The 13367-nt window shown below is 33.2% G+C and overlaps 1 protein-coding gene across 7 annotated transcripts in view; it reads left to right on the top strand.

Annotated features, from left to right (window-relative positions):
* The window catches only part of Sec10 (Exocyst complex component Sec10), an 84035-nt gene that overhangs the window by 43649 nt on the left and 27019 nt on the right, over nucleotides 1-13367 (top strand). For all 7 annotated transcript variants that reach the window (XM_089094398.1, XM_089094391.1, XM_089094396.1 and 4 more), the window contains exons 8-10: nucleotides 3165-3294; nucleotides 6078-6340; nucleotides 7738-7935. In XM_089094398.1, coding sequence (XP_088950524.1) covers nucleotides 3165-3294; nucleotides 6078-6340; nucleotides 7738-7935 — 591 coding nt within the window. The remainder of the gene's footprint in view (nucleotides 1-3164; nucleotides 3295-6077; nucleotides 6341-7737; nucleotides 7936-13367) is intronic.

The raw sequence follows: 13367 nt of genomic DNA, 5'->3' as shown, positions 1-13367 counted from the left end.
AGGTAGGTGTTCCATAAGCACTAACAGTGGCATCCCACCTGTTCTTATAATCTGGCTGTCAAACAGTTTTCTATTTAGAGGTCAGTACTAAGGAATATTTCCCATCAGACATTATATACTGCAAGGGGAAAATTAGTAAATTAGTCTATTTTTTAGTACCTGAGTCATCACTTGGAAAGTCATTGGGGAGGAAGGCAAGATTTCAGATTTGCACTGAATGTTTTAGGAAGTTTTGAAATGGAGCAAAGCTGCTTCAGAAGTCTTGTTTTCTCACACCAAGGCTGACAATTGAATAAGAGATGATAGGCTGTTTCATTATCTGAAAATCAAATATAACACTGGGAAGAATGGTGCATCCCCCAATTGTATAGGTTTTTGTTTGGTAAAAGGGCCTTTACCATTGATCTCAGTCTGAAATATAAGGCTACCTGATATCATGAAGAAAAAGGAAATAGCATCTGTCGGTTTTGACATGTTTTTCTTGGTTTGGTTATTTCATTTGTATTGAGGCTCATAGAAGTACTCAGTTAAAAATGATAACCACGTCAGCGAGTAGATCCGAAATCTCATCATATTTATTGCTTTCGTAGCTAAGAATATGGTGGAAATACAGCAACTTACCCTCTGAATATAGATTTAGGAGCTGCCTTTTATTATTTTTAGGTCATTGTCATCAGCAAGTCTATTAATCTTTTGAAGGAGGAATATTGTAGATTGGAAGTCAGTTAGAAAAAGGATTTTTTCAGACACAATGTAATGGTTCGTATCCACATCATACTTATTTCGCGCAGAGTCTTCTAGTGTCTTGGGAAGTGACAAGTGACATAGGATTTGGGAAGTGACAAGTGACGTTGGGAAGTAAAATAGGATAAACACAAGTTAAAAAGATTGTGTAAACATTTTCGGCGGTTCGAGTCCTGGTGTCGCTGGTTCTTCGGTTTGGAAAGGGGGTCTGTGGCATGATTCTTTAAATTCAACCAAAGTCGATACAGCGCTAAATGGGTAGCTGGAGAAACCTGGGGAAGGTAAACAGGAAGGATGTGCAAAAAAAAAAAAAAACAGGATGGCTGGCCCCAACCCCCCATTGCACTTCCTGGTTGAAGGGCCATGAAACGGAGATCAGCACCGCCGATAGGAACTGTAAAGTCCAATGCCGTATATTTTACCTTTTATTTCTTTTATGAGCATTTTACATTGAAGATGTGGGGCACCAAGGCTTTCGTAAGTGTTGAAGCAGATCTGTTGGCTTCAAATATGACATTAGTCGTATCTGCACAAAATCCAACAGTATTTGCCAGGCAATCGAGTTTTTTTTATGATACGTTTGATGCAGTTAGTCAGGCCCTCAGCCGATCCGTCACTACTTTTAACCATGTCCAATATTTCGACACTAATTTTATAGATGTTTCTTGCTAAAAAATACTGCAATGATAGCTAGCTGCTTATCAACACTGCGATCATTGGCTCCGTCAATTATCACAGGGAAAAAAGTGGATTTGAACAACTCGATTAAGTGGTTCTGCAGCACCCACGAAACATTAAATCGCAAAATATTTTTACCTTGGTATTTATCCAGTGACTCCTCCCAGTGCCTGGTGTTCGGGAAGTAATTTTCTCATGAGAGGGATTGAGCTGTCTGCAAGACGCAATGGCGGATTATAGTCTGCCATAAATATGCATATGTACTATCCAATTTCTTTGGAGTGACTGTGCTGCCACTATCAGACTTCGTCTAGATTTTTTTGCTTGATTCTATATGCAACTTGGTCAGAGTATGCTTGGTCAACTCTGATTTCCCAGAATACACAAATTTCGAACATAGCTTACAGTACGTTACATTAGTCTTTTTCTTTGGCTTGTTTGACACTATTTTCTCAATCCAATTTTTAGACACTGGTAACTGAAGCCCTAGGGCTACATCTAGCCCTTGAGGGGAGGGGGGCTGGATTTTAGATACAAAACAGGGATTACTATATCTGGAAAGGCAAATCCCTAGGGTTTCTACTTTTCATAAGGAACCCCTATTAAATTGCAGCTACTTTAAAATAATCCCAAGCATTTATTTGTTTCGCCCCTAAAGCTTGCTTTGCTTTGCTTTACCTCCTCCCCCCTAATGGACTAATATACAACCTAGTTTCTTTACAACACTTCCCTTTTGGAAAAAAAATTGTGTTTTATTAGACCTTCCACATGCCATAAAAACACGGAAGAAAAGATTGGCTTTATTGTAAAATAGAATGGTAAGATATAAACTGAGCTATATACTGCTCCATTAAGGTATGAAGGTGGGGGAGGGGGTGTGAATTGAAGTAAAGCAACCTTTTAGAAGTGAGATAAAGTAAGTATTTTAGATGGTTTTAAAAAAATTTCATAATTTTCTTCATAATTTTCATCAAAGGTGGTGCTTAAAGACTTTAGATTTTTTTGGAATTTTTCGCTGGCCTTCGCGGCATAAGCCGGCGTTGCAACATAAACTTTTTTTCAAGACAACTGATCATATGCAACTATGGGTTTTTCCAGCCTTCGTTTGAAAAAATCAAACTTTTCCTAAATATCCCTAACAATTCTTACTTTACCCCAGGTTCCCCTGGGTCTCTATATTCAAATCATATTCCTCTAAAAAGGGGTAAGCTCCCTAGAAGTGGAAGCCTAGCCCCTGTAGCACACTGGCTAGAACATAATTTTCTCGGGTTTTCAAAAGGGGCCGGCTGTAGTTGCAGCCATGATGTCTGGAAGATAAGACTGTCTTAAAAAAAATAATATCTTAAAAAATGTAAATGCAAAATGTAAATGTAAAAATGCAAAAAAATTTGTCTGGTGCATAAACAGGAAGTTTGTATAAGTTTAAAATACGATTTGCTGAATGCACTAAAAAAAAATTTGTCTTCGTTCCAAAGTGGAAATAAGCCAAATATTTGCCCATATTAATACACGTTTTCATCAAGGGACGTGAAAATCTGGCTTTTAAAGCACAGCTAAACAAAATTTTGCTTTGAACTCCTCTGTAACTCCACAAGGGGAAAAGAACTCGCTGGCTGTTTCGCAGGCACTGCCTGTTTGACAGCTATACCAAAGCAAATTCTCATAAAAACAGTCATGCGAAATCAATCTTCTTCCTTTGCTTTGTCTTGCTGGTTGGTTATTAAGCAATTCATGTTTTACAGGGTGCTTTTGTTGGGCGTGATATATTTTTTGACGTGAAGTCACTTTCTGAGAAGAATGCTGTTACAATTAGGCAAATATTTCACAATCCAGAGCATGTAATGGCCCGTTTCATTCTCAATCTCTATACAGGTATATTTAGTCACTTCCTTTTTTGAATTTTTGCTTCTAAATTTGTTTTTATTTAAAATTGTAGGCTTTTTAAAATTAATTTAACAGGACCAGTCATTTAGATGTCTAATTTATTTTAAGAGTGTTCAGTTGAATTTATTCTGATTCAAATATTCCAAGTGTTTGATACATAAAAGAAAATTGAAATCTCGTTTTAAGTTAAGGAAAAAACAAGTCATAATTTATGTCTACCAAATAAAAAAAATTATTTGTGAATTTGGTTTTGTGAATTAGAAAATCTTCCTATTTTTTTCTATAAAAATATTTAAAGGAAAAAAACAATGCGATTCAACGAATTTGATCCAATACATGTACAAAATTTGCCCGATAGCCGCCTCCCCCCCCAAAAAAAAAATTATATATATATACATATATATATATATATATATATATATATATATATATAACTTTCGGTGTGTGAAAACTTGAGAACCATTGAATTCAACGTTCAATCTTTTCCGACTCTCTTTCTTATCGTAAATTAATCCTTGAAATTCTAAGAACTTTTAGTTTAAGTCACTATTCAGGGTAAGAGGATATCCATTCAAAGCCATCGCCTACAAGTCTTTTTTACTTGTAAATACAATTCTGAGCCCAGGAATAATTTAATTTCAAGTGAAAACTTTTTATTAATGTTATAGTTTCTTGCAGTTGTACGATTCAACGTGAATGAAATTATGACGTCTTTTTTTTTAACAAAGTCTTGTTTTTGTATCTTTTAAAAAAATAACTAAGGCTAGTATGCTTGGGATAGTCCTAACGGTGCATAGAAACCGTAGACATGTTGTTTTGGAGAAATTTAGAAGTGTTGTTAAAGTTTTTGGCTATAATTTCATAAATTAAAGACACAAACTAAACTGTACTCTGTGGTGATTGTTCTAGTAGCGTATTGAACCTCTATTCTGTTAGTCATGTTTTTTTGAAAAGTAAACTGGGAACTTCGGTAAGAAAGTGTAGTACATGTCTGGAATTTATGTCATCTTTTCTTTGCCTACCTTGATAATTCCACTAACTCACAAAATTCACCCAAAAATAACCTACTCTACGAAATACAAGAAGGCATACATTACAGCAAATGGCTGTAGTTTATATATTAAATTTGTATTAACAAATGATGAGTATATATGTAACACCTTGCAGATGAGATTATTTTCGTAGGTGATGTTTTTTATTGAAAAACGAAGAAGAAACAATGAAGAAACGGATTATTACGTTTTAACTGGTCATTAGTGTCTCTTTCTAACAGTGCTCCGACTCCCGGGTTTTCAGCCCAAGTTTGGGTTTTGAGGTTTGCCGTCGTATTTTTAGTTTTCATTAGCTTGTTGAGGCTCTTGCCTCCAAGATACTATTGTAATGTGCGTAAATAAAAACAGATCCATTTTAATCACTGTTTGTTTCATCAGTATTTTTCTATTACTGTACTGTTACTCTTGGGTTTTCAACCCAAATGTAGGTTTTATAGTTCACTGCCTCGCAGTTTTATTTTTCATTTGCTTGTTGAAACTCTTGCTGTGAAGATCCCATAGTAATGTGTTGCCACTTGGTGGTGATTTATTTATGCTTGTGTAGATCAAATCAATGAAAAAGTGCTTTCGTTGTGTGGATCAAATCAATGAAAAACTGCTTTCGTTGTTTAACAGTTTACGCTAATTTCCAGTTACTCCGCTAATCTACGATGACAAGTTTCCAATATTCATGTCTAGGGCTATCATCATGTCGATAATGCCATGATTCTCTGTAAAAAAATTATACGTTAAGTAGTTTAGCTGTGTGTTCAAGCCATATTCGGCTCTTTGTATGTAGACCAGCTGTATTATAAACTTCGGTTTTCAAGTATAAATATAGGTCAAGAATGGCTCCAAAATTAAAAAAAAAAATCTTTCCGTTAGTTTATTTTATAGAATTTTTTTTGTTTATTTGTATCAGTTTTGTCTTTCAGTTTCTTTGTATTATTTTTTGTCTGTGGCTTTATCTTGCTTTGAAGTACAGACCCACACACTAAGGAAATCGCAAATATGAAAAACTATATTGGAAAGGTAGTTGACAATACTTTCTATATCAAACTGTTTTGGCTTATGCTTCTTTTTTCTTATACTACCTTTTCTCATGCATAGTTTTGAGACTCAAAGAAAAAATTGTTTCAGCGCCATCTATGTAATAAAAAATACGTAATTTCGCAACTATCTCCAATCGAGAGAAAGAAGAAAAAAGAAAATGTATTGTTTTTTAACTTTAGTTGAGTTGTAAAAGCGAGTTTTTTTTCTGATTATTTTGGGGGACGGATGACTTCAGAAATTGTGTAGTTAGAAATGATTTAAAGAAGAAACGATTTGACAAAAATAATAACGTACCCAATTATGGGGCCTACTAAGGGAATTTATCTTTTAAATCTGTTCGTATATTTTACGGTTATATTTGGCTTTTTTTGCAGAGTGGGTGGGAATCTTTTTGGGAGTTTTAATTTGAAAAAAATGACCAATTGGGCACGCCAAGGGAATTGATCTTTTAAATCTCTTCATATATTTTAGGGTTTTAGTTTTTTTTGCAGAGTGGGTGGGGACATTTTTCTTGCAAGTTTTAATTTAGAAAAATAATTGGCCAATTTGGGTTTTCGAATCTTGTGACTTTTTGCAGTCTTTGATCTGTTTATGAAGTTATTAACGTGAAGAATACTAATACTAAAGAGCTAGCTTCTTGAATATCGTTAAATGCATTTAATTCAGTTTCTATCTTTTCAATTTCAGATAGACTTCTGAAGTACATAGAAGACCGGTTGTCTGACCGTTCAGATCCCGAACGGTATTTGGCCACTCTTTTCGAGATGTATACTAGAGTTACTAATTTGTCTGATGAACTATCAAGGCTTGAGTTAGTAAGTGACTCAAGCTACTTGGCAACTCTGCGGAGCAAAATATTTCAAGGTTATTTGGAGACGTATCCGAGGATTGAAGAAGAATATTTACAGACGAAATTTCGTCTTATTCTCGACAAATTTTATAGTTCAAAAGTAATTTTTTGGTTTTTCTAGATATTCAGTTGAATATATGCGTTCGTTGGAATGAATTTTTATTTTGGTGAGACGTTAATTTCTGTCTAGGACTTCTCCTTCAGTACCAACATTTTGAACTAACATATTTAGAAGAAATTGTGATTGTGTTAGAATCAATCTTATTTTTCGGTGATAACTTAACGGTAACTGATATTTCTGCTTCAATATTGATTTTGCGAACTGAAATTACCGTGAAAAGTATTAATTTACTGATGATGAGGCTAACGCTACCATCGCCACACTAAGTCATATGTGCGAATCCTGGCCAAAATTTTCAATTGCGGTGTGTAGTTAATTACAAAATTCAAAGAACTCTTTTAAAAATCAGTTTTGGAATTCTTGGCTCTTCAGTTACTATAGTAGCTGAATAGGGTATGTGCCAATCATTCTAAAGTAGAGAAAAGGAGGTAACTTAGTCAGTAATAAAAATTTGAGAAACTGCCTACGAGAGGTGGTATCAGAGGGGAGATTTGAGAAACTATCGACTCCCTAAAAAAGGTGTTGCATCTGACACTTATCTACGCTCTTTTAACAATATTACATGAGGAATGTTATCTCTGCCGACAGGATTCAAAGTACTTTATCACAAAAAAAAAGTTTTAGTGTTTCTCAAAAATGTTCTGTGTTTTAGTCAATCACTTTCAAAGTATGAAAGTACCGATTTAATGGGAATGTCCTAATCACTGCCGCCAGGATTAAAAGTACTTTATCACAAAAAAAAGTTTTAGTGTTTCCCAAAAAGTGTTCAGTGTTTTAGTCAGTCACTTTCAAAGTATGAAAGTACCGATTTAATGGGAATGTTCTAATCACTGCCGACAGGATTAAAAGTACTTTATCACAAAAAAAAGTTTTAGTGTTTCTCAAAAAGTGTTCAGTGTTTTAGTCAGTCACTTTCAAAGTATGAAAGTACCGATTTGATGGGAATGTTCTAATAACATTTCAATCAAATTATAGTTCATTTCAGAGAATCAAACATTAAAATTCAACATTGTCTTAACATTGCACTTTATTTGTAAGATTTTTCTTGAACTATGGCAAGCGACAAGCGACAAATATCTGGAATGAAATAATTTTGTCCAATCAGTTTTGAAACTGCTACTTCATTCTTAGGAATCAAACTTCTGTAGAGTTAGGGTTCTTTCATGCTGCGTCGCGAAAACATTAACGTTAGCATAATTTAGGGCTTTATGTTATAGTATGTAGTCTTACGGAACAAGTTTTCTTAGTAATGTAAATAGTGCTGAGTAAACTCGAGCTCTGTTTAGAATTTTATATTACGAAGTAATATCTGGAATGAACTGAATCAGTTGTCGGACTTCCTACATGATGGATTAAAGCTTTTCCTTTCTTTTTAGGGTCATGAAAAACGTCAATTTTCTGGAATCAGCACTATCTCAGAACTCAAGCGAGAAGTTCAAGCAGCAATAACTGCCAAAACGAACATTCAGTTCTCTAGCAGCGATCTTTCTAGTCGAGGAGAAATATTGCTCTCTGAAGAAGCCGTGGTTACTATTTTGCAAGAATCCAAGCAGGCCCTGAAACGCTGCCATGTGGTAAGTAGATAGTACAGTGATTCTTGACATTGAAAACCCAAGACTATTTAATGTCACACTTTTATGGATAACAAGGGTCGTACTCAGGAGGGGGGAGGCATGGGTTCTTCTTCCCTGAAGTTAGGAACATTACGTAAAGTATGTTCTTTTATGTAGTCTGTTTTCAGTTATGTAGTGACTGAAAGACGTAAGAAAATTCCGTAGTTGGACACCCCTTGCCCCCGCCTATGCAGTTTGAAAAACAATAGTAGGTTTTGATTCTATGAAAAAGCTCATCTAAAGAAAATAGAATTATACTAGTAAAGGATACTTATATTTTGAATGTTTCATTAGTGCTTAATAAAGAAAATAGTATAATATTGCTGCGCCCACTCTAGTTACACAGTATATGAATTAGAAGCTTTTGCTCCGTTCGTGACCATAGCTTCAAGTCCATTATGATTAGCTTTTATGCTTCTGCACCATTAGTGTCTTTTCTTCTTCTTTTCCCTTTAATTCATGCTCTTATTTTCATTCTTTTCATGACCGGTTTTCAAATAAATATGTAGAGGGGTAGGCTAGGTAGGGTAAAATTTTTATACACAACCTCAAGATTGGTTCGAAACTTTTTTAGTTTTAAAACGTTTGTCTAATATAATTTTCTAAGTAAAAATATGTATTAAAATATTCTAATATGTTCTATAAAAATATTCTAATATGTTTTTCTAAATAATTTTTAAAAAAATGCACTTTTTCGTAAGTCTAATTTTATCCCTCCTCTTCCTCTCTTAAGAGTCAGATCTGTTTGCACCTATAACTCTCAGGTCAATCTACGTGCAAATCAGATTGAGAAGCATTTTGTTAATGAGTAGTAAAAAATAAATTTTAAACATTAGATTTCTTCAGGAAATGTTATGACCTCCATAATCTTGCTAATAAGCGATGTAGCAGAGCTTCTGTAGATTTCTTATGAACTTTCTAAGGCAAAGAGAGAGATTTAAAAGTAGCAGTGCTTTTAAGTGTTTATGTAGCCTAAATCTGTAGTCCTAGTATATATACATACATATATATATATATATATATATATATATATATATATATATATATATATATATATATATATATATATATATATATATATATATATATATATATATATATATATATATATATATATATATATATATATATATATATATACACACACACACACACACACACACACACACACACACACACACACACACACACACACACACACACACACACACACACATATATATATATATATATATATATATATATATATATATATATATATATATATATATATATATATATATATATATATATATATATATATATATATATATATATATATATATATCAAACGAAACTCAGAGAAGAGAGAAAATAACAAAATGAAAAATAAAATCAAAAAGGGTGAAAAAAGATTTTGTCAGCCAGCGAACCATGAAGAGACAAAATATAAGCAAATATGTCGAAGTCGTCTAGTATAAACAAAAACAAAGAAGAAAAAAAACGAGAATCTAACCTTTCGAAGTTTCTGTACAAAGACAGAATAGACACTGAATAAAAAACCAGGCAGGAATCAATGAAAATGAAATTTCCAAGATGATTGTGTAATTTACGACAATTTACGACAGTTTAATCTTGAAGGACTCAATCAATATTTTCACCCGAAAAAACTTAAAAGAACCTATTTGCATATCTAATGAAAACCGAAATTGTAGACCAGCCAAAATTAATGCAAGACGAAAGATCCTTACACAATCATCTTGGTAAATTTCATTTTCATTGATTCCGGCCTGGTTTTTTATTCAGTGTCTATTCTGTCTTTGTACAGGAAACTTTGAAAGGTTAGATTCTCATTTTTTTTTTATTCCGTTTTTTGTTTTTGTTTAGAACTGAGGACGACTTGGCGGAGGTCCTTGTCGAAAAATTTGATTATATTTTGTCATTTTCATGGCTTACTGGCTCACAAAATCCTTGTTTTTTCACCCTTGTTTATTTTATTGTTCTTTTTGTTTATTTTCTCTCTTTTCTGAGATTCGTGTGTCATGTATAGCCAGTGTGGTCTAAGAAAGTTTTTGCGTCAAGATTACTGAGAGCATTGGACCAATATTGTTTTATATTTTTTAAATTGTGTTAAGAAACATTCAAATATTATTTGTCAGTTTAATTTTTTAGAAACTTGTAAAGGACATCGAATTCTTCCACCTTCTTTACGTTTCAACCTACATTTATGCACACTTTCTGAAGGCCCATTTATTCAGAGAATGGGTTTCAAAACTTTAACATATATTTTAAAAGACCATAGATCCAGAAGATACTTCCTTAGTAATAAAATACTTAATTTAAAATCCTTATTATATCAGATTTTGTCCCCTCATGATTTTCACCAGATTTTACAAATCTCACATAGGTCTTTCAGACACATATTCCATTTAGCAAAAACTCGTTTATCGGAAAAATTCTCAAAACTGGAGTTTCAACAGTTTCAACAAACACGGATTTTCCTTCCTAGATTTTGTCCTGGTCCTCCTTTGGAAAATTTATCCTCTAAGGTATTTACATCCAAGGAACTAAGTATTCTTTCAAAACGACAAAAATTTGCATTGGCTCAAACACACGTAAATACTTCAGAAATTATTACGGGCGTGGAGTCTGCTATTTTTAGCTCTCATGGTGAAGTCGGAAATACAGACCTAATCAGATGTTAAATTTTAAATATTATTTTTGATTATAGGAAATCTTTGTTACTTTCAACTCAATCAAATGAATAAATTGAAACACTCCGAATTTTAAAAAATGAACAAAACACATTAATGAAGACAGCGGAAAAGTGACACATATTTTTAGTTATTAAGTCTTAATATTAATAATCGAAAGTTAATAAATTTTTAATGTATAAAAATATTTAAAAAGAAATAAAATTTGATAACACTTACAAATTAACAAATTCGGTTATACCGGAACTATGACTTTTATTATATACTCTACGCTATAAACCTAACAATTCAAAACAATTTTATCCCACAGGCTGTTCAGCCCCTAAGTTTTATGGTCTGCCTAAAATCCATAAGAAAGATATTCCGTTACTTCCAATCGTAGCATGTTATAGTTCTCCGGCTACGGGTCTAGGAAGTTTCTTAGCCACCATTTTTAAGCCTCTTTTAAGTACACAGAAATCCTATATTAAAAACTCCATAGATCTTGTTGAGAAGTTAAAAAAATCAAAGTACAACAGCAAAGACCGTTTTATCTAGTTTTGATTCAGTTTCTATGTACACTTCATGCGATGTTCATAAATGTGAGCAGGCTTTACAAAGAAAATTGGAGGAAAATTCATCTTGGTTGGATTACAAAACTTTGGAAATTGATACAATAATGACCCTTGTCCATCTTTGCAACAAATACTCCTCGTATTTTAAATTCCGAAACAATTTTTTTCTTCAAATAATGGGCTTATCCATGGGCACTGTCTTGTCTCCTTATTTTGCAAACTTTTACATGGATTTCATAGAACAGTCTGCTTTGAATAGTTTCCACTTAAAACACTCCATCTGGTTTCGTTTTGTTGATGATATCGTTTCTGTTTGGGAACATGGACAAGACTCTCTAAGAAATTTTTTGGCCCATTTGAATTCTTTTGATTCGAATCTCCAGTTCACAATGGAACTCGAAGATTCAGGTAAGCTGCCTTTCTTAGATGTTCTGATTATAAAAACTAATCCTGGTCTTTAATTTTATATACATAGAAAACCGACTCATAATGACCAATGTCTACAGGTCTCGTCCACCCACCCTCCTACTGTCGAAAGAATGTTAATACTTTCTTGCATCGACATAGTCTCAACAAATTGGTCATGTACTCATATAACTTACGTGTTAAATTACCTCAAGAATATCCTTTTCTGAAAGATTTACCCAATCCCACTCATTTACAATATAATAGATAGATGAGTAAATAAGATAAAAGAACAAAATAGGCAGCTTGTCCCCCTTGATTCAGTTACACCGGCAATTGAGAAAAAAACTTTCATCGTTTCACCATACATCCCGAAACTTGGCGATATAATTAGAAAAATTTTAAATAAACATAATCTCTCTGTTTCTTTCAGAACCGAACAAAAGGTTGAACATTTTTTTAACTTAGGAAAGGATAAAACAGACCCTGTACTGGGTAGTGGTGTCTACAGAATCCCGTGTTCTTGTGGAAAATTTTACATTGGTAGAACCCATCAACAACGAGGTGAACGTCTGCATGAGCACAAAATTTCAATAGACAAGTCCCTGAGATTAAAAAATAACAATGACAACTTTGATTCGGCATTGGCTTCGCATATTTTCGTAAACCCGACCCATCTAGTTCTGTTTGACGAGGCAACTTTAATATCAACTGTTAATGGCGTACCACAAACTTTTAAGGAGATAATTGAGATAAAAATATATATGAACCCAAATTTAGCAATAAATAGAGATACTGGAGATATTTCATTAAGCCCAATTTACGACAGTTTAATCTTGAAGGACTCAATCAATATTTTCACCCGAAAAAACTTAAAAGAACCTATTTGCATATCTAATGAAAACCTAAATTGTAGACCAGCCAAAATTAATGCAAGACGAAAGATCCTTACACAATTATCTTGGTAAATTTCATTTTCATTGATTCCGGCCTGGTTTTTTATTCAGTGTCTATTCTGTCTTTGTACAGGAAACTTCGAAAGGTTAGATTCTCGTTTTTTTTTTCTTCTCTTTTTTGTTTTTGTTTCGCACTGAGGACGACTTGGCGGAGGTCCTTGTCGAAATATTTGCTTATATTTTGTATTCTTAATGGTTCGCTGGCTGACAAAATCCTCGTTTTTTCACCCTTTTTTATTTTATTTTTCATTTTGTTATTTTCTCTCTTCTCTGAGTTTCGTTTGTCATGTATAGCCAGTGTGGTCTAAGAATGTATATATATATATATATAATATACAGTAAAATATACAGTACAGTATACCTTTTAAGTTGCACCCAGCTATTCCAAAAAATTATAGAAAGAATACCTGCAGCATTTACCTATATCTGCAGAAAGACACCCAATCGAAAGTAATGTATTTTTGGCATATTTTAGATTTTTTTTTTCTTTTATTATTTGTTTTAACTACAGTATACTCTACAGGAATCCATGCAAGTAACGTTTTTATTTGTATTTTTTTTTAAGGATTGCAGGCAACCTTCGTACAACTAATCGCAATACCTCCTGCCTTAATGAGTTGTTTATTCCCTCATGAACTATTTATAATTCTGAACATTTTCACCCTAGCTTCACACGAAATAAAAACTGGATCGGTTGGCAATATTCATGAATTATATCAACGTAAAATTGCAGTTACGCTTTTGTCCACAGGCCTCTTACACCATCTAGAAATTGTTCCTTTGAT

Source organism: Artemia sp. Qi Xiang Cuo, chromosome 9 (assembly GCF_049724085.1).
Source record: "Artemia sp. Qi Xiang Cuo chromosome 9, ASM4972408v1, whole genome shotgun sequence".
In the NCBI taxonomy this organism is placed as follows: domain Eukaryota; kingdom Metazoa; phylum Arthropoda; class Branchiopoda; order Anostraca; family Artemiidae; genus Artemia; species Artemia sp. Qi Xiang Cuo.
Note: the sequence above shows the minus strand (reverse complement) of the source record. Positions and strands in the feature narration are given on the sequence as shown.